This window comes from Corvus hawaiiensis, chromosome 24 (genome assembly GCF_020740725.1).
Source record: "Corvus hawaiiensis isolate bCorHaw1 chromosome 24, bCorHaw1.pri.cur, whole genome shotgun sequence".
NCBI classification, from domain to species: Eukaryota; Metazoa; Chordata; class Aves; order Passeriformes; family Corvidae; genus Corvus; species Corvus hawaiiensis.
In genome coordinates, this window is record NC_063236.1 from 7,993,118 (window position 1) to 8,002,860 (window position 9,743).

At 62.6% G+C, this 9,743-nt stretch overlaps 1 protein-coding gene across 1 annotated transcript; it reads left to right on the top strand.

Moving 5' to 3' along the window:
• Positions 1-1,662: 1,662 nt before the first annotated feature.
• SPDEF (SAM pointed domain containing ETS transcription factor) lies at positions 1,663-9,741 on the top strand. Its single transcript, XM_048328411.1, has 6 exons — positions 1,663-1,991; positions 6,226-6,699; positions 6,883-7,080; positions 7,172-7,219; positions 7,666-7,806; positions 7,903-9,741. The coding sequence occupies exons 2-6, from the start codon at positions 6,252-6,254 to the stop codon at positions 8,079-8,081; spliced, it is 1,014 nt and encodes a 337-aa protein (XP_048184368.1). The 5' UTR covers positions 1,663-1,991; positions 6,226-6,251; the 3' UTR covers positions 8,082-9,741.
• The last annotated feature ends 2 nt before the right edge of the window (positions 9,742-9,743 follow it).

Sequence of the window (9,743 nt, forward strand, 5' to 3'; positions counted from 1 at the left end):
CGGCTGCGGGGCAGGAGCAGAGTGGCCACAGGAAGGGCGGGATGGCCACGGTGCTTTCCCAGCATGGCTGGTGCCAGGCTGGTGTCGAGTTCACACGTGACTTCATTCTGCATCTTCAGTTTCCACACTCTGGTTTTTTTTTTTGAGACACCTGTTTTTCTGTGTTGTGGGGAAGGGATCCGTGCCTGGAGGGCTGCAGCCCCGGGGCTGGGATGCTCCTGCTCCACGTGCCTTCGAGGCATCCTGGAGTGTGACACGGGAGCAGCTTTGGGTACCTGTGGGGCCTTGTCCAAAGCGGTGGATGCTCTGAGTGGGCTGGGGAGCTCTGCTGGGGCTGCCAGGAGCACTGGGAGGGCACTGGGGGCCTGGACCCCCCTCCTGGCTGTGCCACATCCCAATAGAACATGCCCAACTCCTGCCAAGGCCCAGGCAGGGACTGGCGGGTTCCCAACGCAGCTGCTTGTCCCGGGGTCCCCCCACACCCACTGCCACGTGTCCCAGGCCCAGCCGTGTTTACCAAACAGGGGAAAAGAACTCCCCCGGGACACGGGAGCCCTGATCCAGGGGGAGCTTTCCCCACGATAAGATAACATTGAGGCATTTCAAAGGGAGGCAGAAACTCCTGGTGCTGCCGATAGCAGCGAAGCCCTTTCCCAGTGCTCGCACCGGGGTCCCTTTTCTCCGGGGTTTTAGTTCCCTCACGGCAAACATTTCCAATGGATGGCTTATCGGCTGTGCCTGCCCGGGTCAGGGCAGCGAGGGATGCCAGCTCTGCCACCAGTATGAGGGCTGGGAACGGGCCACGTGCCTGCGGGGACGTGGTGACGTGGGGCCGACCTGTGGGTGTTTGTGGCGGGGTTTGGTCTGACGTGGGTTTTTAGGGCACGGGGGAGTTTGGTTTTGGCAGCGCTACGTGCACAGGAGAACTGCCTGAACTGCCCTGCCTGCTTCATGTGCTAAAAAAAAAAGACAATAAATACCAGCTCGGTGTCTGTCTTGCTCAGAACTGCTTTTTCCTGCTCATGCCGGTGGAGACAACCTGGGCCTGGAGAGCGGCATGTTCTGGCCGTGCCCCCGTGCCCCATCCTGCAGTCACGGACCCTGGGCAGGGTACAGCGCTGTGTCCCTGGGGTGGGAGAGTTTGGGTGCTCTCAGGGGCTCCCTTCCCCCCCCAGCAGCTCTGCGCACCCTCACTCACGGGCTCCGTCCCTGGCTGCAGCACTCGGGCAGGGGATGGTTCTGGGGTTTGGGTCAGGAATGCTCCTGGGTACCAGCTGGGGACGCTCCCGGGGTGTCCCTCAGGGATGCTCCTGGTCCCAGCATGGCCCAGCCTGCTCTGGGAGTGATGTCACACCATGGACTCTCACACATCTGACAGGTCTCTGTGTTGCAGTTCTGACTCCAGGAGGAGCCAGGTGTCTGTCCCTGTCTCTGTCCCTGTCTCATCCCATGTGAGGGGATTAGGAAGGGGTTAACCGTGCCCGGATTTGCCCCACTCCCCTCCCAAGGCCCGTTCTGGTCTGAGCCCGCCCTGGACGCACCTGCCAAGGGTTAACCCGGCCCGGGCTGTTCAAACACCTCGGCTGAGGTAAGCGCTGCTTGTTTGTTCAGGTAAATAAGGAAGGAATTGGATATAATGGGCAAAGGAGGCTCTGGCTGAGCCCTGACACTCACTGCCGGCGTCCCCCTCGCACAGCCGCCGCTGGCTGCGTCCCTCTGCTGCCCTCGGAGCCACTCGGGGTGCCCCGTTCTCATCCCTGTCCCCATCGCGCTGGTGCCCACCGAGGGCCGATGTGGCTCAGCCCGGCCGTGCTGCCGCCGCGGAGCGGGCGCTGAGCCGGGCGCGGTGCTGCCGGCCGCGCTCCCCTCCCGCTCTGGGACACCTCAGCTGGGGCCATGTCCCCCGCAGACACCACGCCGAGCGCCACAGGGACGGCTCTTCCCACCCTGCGCTGGCACCCATGTGGATTCTGAGCCCGCACGCCCTCAAGGTAAGGTGCCCGCGCTGCCGTGACCCCCGGCTCCCTGGGCTCCCCCAGCGCCCACCCAGCCCACCTTCCCTCCCTCCGGGGGGTCCTGCTTTCGGCACCAGTTTGGGGTGGACATGGTGCTGTCCCATGTCAGTGTCCCACCCCACAGCTCCTTGCACCTTCAGGTGTCATTAGGGCCAAACAGGGACAGGTTGTCCCTCAGCGTGAGGTTCTTGGCGTTTCTCTGGATGGTGTCACCCAAAATGAGATGGGATTTGCTATTTTTGTGTCTTTGCAACTTCCTCCTGCTCAAGCAAGGAGGGTGGGATGGAGCCAGGACTCCTGGGGCTGGCTGCTCCTGAGCCCACCTGGTAACAGCTGGGACACCCAGGGTCCCACCAGCCCCTGTGCCAGGCAGGGGACAATGAGCTTCGGGGCACTGTGTGACAAACCAGCAGCTGGGACCCTTTGTGGAGTGTCCTGGGTGGCTGTTGAGGAGCTGCCAGCTCTGGGGTGTCTCTGTGAAGCTGAGCCCCTTTTGCAGACCTGCGCTGTCCCAGCTGCTTTCCTGCTGGGGTGGTTTTTTTTGTCAGCCCTGAAGTCACTTTGGCTGCAGGTTTGGTTTTCGTGGTTCTGCTCGGTTAGTGAAACACAAACGCCGTGAGGGTGCCAAATCCCCACAATACCGGTGTTCTCTGGGGCTGGGAGCACGGGGGGGAAGGTGCTGCTATAAATAGGGGCTCCCTGGCCCCGCATGGGGAACACCAAGCTCTGCTGCTCACCTGGGGGACACCGAGCACCAGGCTTTGCTCAGGTCACTGGCGGGTTGTGCCTGCCCCTGTCACTGCTGTTTGCCTCCCTGCGCTGATGGAGAGGGCAGCCTGACCCAGGGCGTGGGGACCCGTGGGGACACCTGGTCCCTGTGCCAGCAGCCATGCAGGTAATGGCAGGAGGAGCCAAGGGACCTCGGCGGTGTTGGAGGAGGCTGGTGGGGAGCTGAGGGTCCAGGGCACCCAGGACAGGCTGCATCCCCCTGAGGGTACATCAAAGTGAGCCGAGGGCTTGCCCTGGCCCCAACCGTCACCATGCAGGTACCAGAACCAGCCCCCCGGGCTGTCACCTCCCCAGCCCCCTGCTCTGTCACCTCCTCAGTCCCCCAGCGCCAACCCCAGTCCCTGCCCTGGCTGTGGGGAGGTTTTGGCCAATCCTCCTTCCTCCACCCAGAGATAAGAAGGGTGCGTGGCAAAGGGTTTGGCAGCAGGACGTGGCACAGCTGTCACTGTGGGGCTTGCAGGGTGGATGGGACATGCTGGCAGGATCCCAAATTGTCAGCAGCCTCTGAGCACCCACCTGGGTGCCTGCTGCAGCCCTGGCTTGTGCAGGGACCCCAGGTCCCTTTTCCTGCTTAATCCAGGCCGCTCTGGGCAGTCTGGGACAGCTCTGGATCCCGCACATCCCCAGTTCCTCCTGGGACAGCCCAGCACATCCCTGTCCCCATGCTGGAGGTGACCCTGGAGCCTGGCCCTGGCCCCCCACCCCGGCTGCCTGGGAAGGGCCTTTGGCAAGTGCCCAGGGGCTTGGGAGACATCCCGGGCGCTGTGGGCAGCACCCCTCCCGCATCGGGCCAACCTCCCCGGTCCCACGGGGCTTCCCGAGCCGCACTCCGGCACAACCTGTTCCACCACAGATTGGATTTTAATTAACGGACCCATTGTTCGAGGGTGGGGGGTGGGTGAATTTCTTTTTTTTTTCGTTTTGTTTTTCTCTCACTCCCAAGGGCTAATCCCAACGTTCCACCCTCACTGGTGCTCGTGTCCCACCCTGAGCCATGGTGGGCTGCATTTGCCAGGAGAGCTCGGGCTGGCACGGGGGTCCTTGGCCCCATCGTTATCCCCCTCGGCTGCAGGGTCTGCATGGGGCTGGGTCCCTGCAGGGCTGTGGAGCTGAGCTGTGACCCAGCACCACCCACAGCCACGGGCTTGCACTGGCCCTGTGCCCTGGGAACTGCAGGAGCCCCATCCCAGTCCCATCACCCCATTCCTGTCCCACCACCCCATGGAGCCAGAGCTCCCCGTGGAGCAGCGGCCAGGGAGCGTCTGCCAAGGCTGATGCAATGACCAGCTCAGCCTCGTTGAGCTCGGGCAGGACGTGGGAAGGGTTTTGGGTGCCATGCAGGCCAGGGAACCTGGGGCTGCCCCTCCAGCTCTCCTCTTCCAGGGAAATGCAAAAAGGGGTAGGGAAAGAGGGGGAAAAGGCCACCTGAAATGGCTTCTCAGTGCAAACAGGTCCCACCCAGCCTGGCTGCCCGCGTGCCAGAGCGGGAGAAAGTCAAACAGTGGCCCCCGCCCTGAGAGTACAGCGCCCTTGGCAGGGCACACATCAGGCTTTTGGGGACACTTCCCGAGAGATTGGGTCCCTCTGGTCCCAGCTGGGAGGAGTGGAACAGGATGAGGGTGAAGATGGGGCTGGGGCCATCCATCCTGTGGCATTCCCGGGGATGGCTCCATAGCCCTGCTCCTCCGTGCGTGAGGATGCACCGTGACCTCAGAACATCCCAGAGGTGTTGGGGATGAGGCCCCTGTCCCCTCCCCAGACACCCCCATGGCCGGCACTGTGCAGCAGCAGGAGCTGCACAAGCTGTTACCACTTCCCTTTTGTGCCAGGAGCAGCATGAGGCTGGATTTAGGGCTGATCTCCTAAAGCTCTTCTTTTAATCCCGAGCAAATCAAGGAGAGGTTTGTAAACAGGCACCATCTCTCAGGGAAACTGTTTGGATGGTGGGGGCAGCCCCAGACCAGAAGAGGGTTTGGGAGCCCTCTTCTCCCTCCTCCTCCTCGCTGCAGTGCCACCAAAACCACTCAGGGATGTGGGCTCCAACTCCTGAACTCGCAATCCCTCCCGAGGTCCCCATGGGCTTCCCATGGGTGCTGTTCGGGTGTCCCTGGCTCTTCCATTGGTTTTTCTGAGCCCTTCGGGCTATTCCAAGGATGAAGTGATGAGTTTCCCCCCAGTGCAGGCAATGCAAAACTTCAAAACCCATATTCCTGGGAGCACTGAATCCTCAGGAGCCACATTAACTCCCCCCCTTAGCATGGGACACAGGGCTGAGTCCCCAGCGTCCCTCCTTCACCGACCACCCCCGTGCTTGGGGGCTGTGCTCTGCCTGGAGGAACCCTGTGGGATCTTTTTCTCTTGAGTCTTTTAAACCTTTTTCCCCCAGCTGGGGTTTGGAGCAACAAGGTACCCCCTTTCCCTGGCCACTGCCCCCATTCCCCCTCAGGGCTGCCTGGTGTCCTAAGGGCTTTCAAGCTTTGCACGCTCCTTTCCCAGTGCTGGCTCCGTTGCTAAAACTCTTTTTTCTGCTTTTAAACCACCAGTTTGGGTTGGTTCTTCTTCCTCTTGTAAAATGTAACGCTGAAGGGGGAGGAGCTGGGCAGCGCCCTGGCCATGCCCATCAGCAGCTTCTCCCTGGCAGCGGCTTCCCCTTCCCAAAGTCTCAGGATGGCTTTTGGGGAGGTTTCTCCATGGATGGAGCCATTCCCTGGCGTTGCCATGGAAATTCAGCAGGTTTATCCTCTACTCCATGGCCTCCGGGACTCCCTGCATGCAGAGACAGGGACAGGCTGATTTTGGGGAGTTTTTCTTGCAAGAGAGTGAAGGTAGTTGCAATTGTCCTGTCTTGCAAGGAAAGTTCTCATCTGGGGGTTGGCAACAGCGACCAAGGGCTGGGTGCTGCAGTGCTGGGCTCGGTCCCTGCTGGGAGATCTGGATCTGGAGGCTGCTGTGCCTCAGGTGGAAGCAGCAGAGGATGTTTTCCATGCTCAGAAATGTGTCCCTGCGGCTCAGGCATCCCTCGTCACCCCAGGGCTGTCCTGTACAGGTGCTGGGGAGCCCCTCCAGTGTCCCCCGTTACCTCCCGCCAGGGCCTCAGCTCCACCTGGGACTGAGGGGCTGCCAGCTTGGGGTGCAACCCATGCGGAGACCCTGAGCACCCAGACCCCAAACAGGGGTCAGATCCTGCTCATCTCCTGAGCTCCTTCTCCCTGCTGGCTGCTGCTGTTGGTCCTCCCAAAGCGGGGGCAGCCCCCCCAGCCGTAGCTGACCCCGCACTCATCCGGAGGCTCGCGGGGCACCGTGGGGCTCTTTGGAGGTTTTTTCCCCTCTAACAGGCTTAGTCCCTCCCTTTGTGCCTGGCTGCGGGGCGGGAAGGCAGGAGTGCCGGGCTGAGCTCTGCTCCTCTCTCCTCTCCGGGCAGGTTTGGAGCCGGCGCTGAGTGGAGGGATGGGCAGTGCCAGCCCCGGGCTGACCACTCTGCCCCCCGGCCGCCTCGCCTGGCCGGACCCGACGCTGCTGCCACCCCCGCGGGACCCCGACCCCCGGGGCTGGGGCTGCCCGGAGAGCCCCAGCCCCCCCAGCACCCCCGAGCAGCCTCTGCCAGCCTTCTGCCTGCACTACTTCGACATGCTCTACCCGGAGGACACGGCCTGGGCTACCAAGGGCGCCGGGGAACCGTCCCACAGCGGCGCCCAGGGCGGGCGGGAGGAGGCGCGGAAGGAGCCGGAGCAATGTCCCATCATCGACAGCCAGGGCCTGGGGCTGGGGCCCGAGGGGGACCTGCAGGGCAGCCTGCCCCTGGAGGAGCACTCGCTGGAGCAGGTGCAGAGCATGGTGGTGGGCGAGGTGCTGAAGGACATCGAGACAGCCTGCAAGCTCCTCAACATCGCCGCAGGTGAGTGCTCCCCGTGCTCCCGGGGCGCGGCCAGGGAGGGATGTGCTGGTGTGGGAGCCACAGCCACGCTGCCTTTAAGGGGGGTGCCCAGCCGTGTGTGGGGGTCTGGGGGAGTGCGGCTGCTCCACAGCGGGAGGAGGGGATGGATCCCGGCTGGCCACACTCACCCTCCTCCACCTCCAGACCCGACGGACTGGAGCCCCGGGAATGTGCAGAAGTGGATCCTGTGGACGGAGCACCAGTACCGGCTGCCGCAGATCGGGAAGTCCTTCCAGGAGCTGTCGGGAAAGGACCTGTGTGCCATGTCCGAGGAGCAGTTCTGCCAGCGCTCGCCCGCCTGCGGCGACATCCTGCACGCCCACCTCGACATCTGGAAGTCTGGTGGGTGCCAGGGAGCCGGAGGGAGCTGGGGAGGGTGGGCGATGCTGTGCAGCAGGAGGTGCCCCTCTGATCCCCCGCTCCTCCCTTCCAGCCGCCTGGATGAAGGAGAAGGCTGCCCCTGGAGATGTGAGATACTGCGGTGAGTTCTGTGTGGGCTCAGCTCCACTGGTCCCACTCCTGCCTCGGGCAGGTCCGGGGTACTTGAGGGGTCCCTTCCTGCTTAATTACAATTATCCGGAGCACTGGAGCAGCTGCTGCTGTGGGATCTGTGCGGTTGCACCCCCTCTGCCCCAGGGCGGCCCCAGGGCTCTCTGCAAGGTTCAACGAAGGGGAAATGGCCACGAGCCCCTCACTGGCCCTGTCCCACACCACCTGCACCCCCGCGGGGTAGGACTGAGCTGTTCTTCCTGCTCCAAGACAGGGAGGACAAAGCAAAGCTTCCAGACCCAGTGCCTGGGTTGAGCCCTGGAGACCCTCCGGCATCGAGCCGGGGTTCCCTGATGAGGGCTCATGCAGCTCCCTGGGATGGTGCACGGCAGCGAGGTCTGTCCCCTCCCTCCTCTCACCCATCCCTTCCCGTGGCAGGAGGTGACACCAGCTGGGCCGACAGCGAGGTGGACTCGTCCTGCGCCGGCCAACCCATCCACCTCTGGCAATTCCTCAAGGAGCTGCTGCTGAAACCGCACAACTACGGGCGCTTCATCCGCTGGCTCAACAAGGACAAAGGTGGGCGGGGATGTTCCAGAGGCCCCGGGGCGGGCGCTGGGGGGCTGAGGTGGGGCAGGAGATGCTGTAACCCTGCGTGCCCCGCTCCCCTGGCAGGCATCTTCAAGATCGAGGACTCGGCGCAGGTGGCCCGGCTGTGGGGCATCCGCAAGAACCGCCCGGCCATGAACTACGACAAGCTGAGCCGCTCCATCCGGCAGTACTACAAGAAAGGGATCATCCGGAAGCCCGACATCTCCCAGCGCCTCGTCTACCAGTTCGTCCACCCGGTCTGAGCGGCGGCGGGACAGGCTGAGCCCCTGGAGGGACGGGGGACCTTCGCTGCCTCCCTCTGCCCCAGCCACGGGGACCCTCCGCCAGCACCAAGGACCTGAGCTGCGGTGCGAGGCTTCCCCTGCCAGGACCTGCTGGCAACGGACACAGGGAACCCCTCACCTCCAGCAGGCCCTGGCGCAGGGCAAGGACCGTGCAGAGCCCTTGTCTCCCATGGGAAGGGTGGGCACGGTGGCTGGGCTTGTCCCCCCTCCTCCTTCTCCCTGCCGGGTTCTGGCTGCAAGTGGCTTCACCCCAGCCATTGCTCAGGGGGGAAAAAGCCTGGGGCACGAGCTGAGACAGTGGCACCCGCAGGGACAGGAACATCCACTGCTGCTCACGGTGGGGTCCTGTCCCAATCCGTGTGGGAGCAGCCTGGCACCCACCAAGGATGCTGCCTGCCATGGCAGCTGTGCCACTGGGGACCTTGGGCCCCCCTTGGGACAGGTGCATCCTCCCTTTTGCTTTTCACTCCAGGACATGCTCAGCTTCTCCCCTTTGCAGGGATTTGGTGCTGAAAATGGGAGTTTTGCAAAGGGGGCAGCAGTAAGCGTGGCTGTGGAGCCGTGCACAGTGGGGGTCCCCCAAGCTGGGTCCCCATCCTCGTGCACAGGGCCACCAGAGTCCTCCCAAGACCCCAGGTTCTGTGCCCTGGCACAGAGCTCTTCCCTTGACTGGGATTTTACTTGGACTGCCTGATTCTGGAGTTTGTGGAAATGGAGATGGCAGCTTTGCCATTTCCCTCTGGAGAGTGTGATCTGCCGAGGCTGGACTAGGGCAGAGAGCTGGGAATTGCTTCACCTGCTCGTTGCACCAGAGTCAGAGTTACCTGGCAATGTTGATCTTTTATATTATAGGTTTTTTATCTGTTTATTTGCTTTTTGGTTTTGGCTGGCGATGAGTTGTGGTTTAGGTTCAAATGTCGAGGGGTGGCCCGGGCTGCCAGGGATGTTCTGTGGGAGCTTAGAAGGAAAAACACCTGGTTCTTGGTCTTTTGATTTTTTTTCCTTAAAAAAGCTGCCGGTGCCAGCTACTGCCTTTCCCTTCTGTTCCTGTTCCGTGCTGCTCCCACAGCAGCAGATCCGGACAGCCCTGCTCACACCCTGGCAGGAGGGATGGAGGGTGGTGAGGAGCAGGGGAAGGAGGAAAACTGCCCTGGCCTTTGGAAAAGGGGGTGGAAGAACAAAAAAATGGGGTGGAAGAACAAAAAATGGGGGGAAAGAAAAAAAAAAAGCAAAGTGTGTCCTGTGATTTGCTGTGCGCCCAACGCAGCCAGTGCAGGGGCACTGTGAGGATGGGCCAGGGGTGCTGGTGGTACCCCAGATCTCGTGTCCCCCTCACAGGTCTCTGGCAGGGTGGGGGAGGGCAGGACATCAGCCTGCTGTGCAGGGCCTCTCACAGGCTCAGGAGAGCGCTGGGTCAGGGCTGGTGCTTGGAATGGCCCCAAACCCCGCGGCACCTCGAGCCCGTCCGTGGGTTTCCCAAGGCTTTGTCTGGCAGTGGCACAGGAGTCCCCAGAGGCAGTGGCTGTTCCCCCTGCCCTGCAGCCCCCTGGTCCCCCCAGCAATGCATCCGAGTCCCGCATCCAACTGCATCCCAAACCTTGGGGTGGGGGTGTCACTACG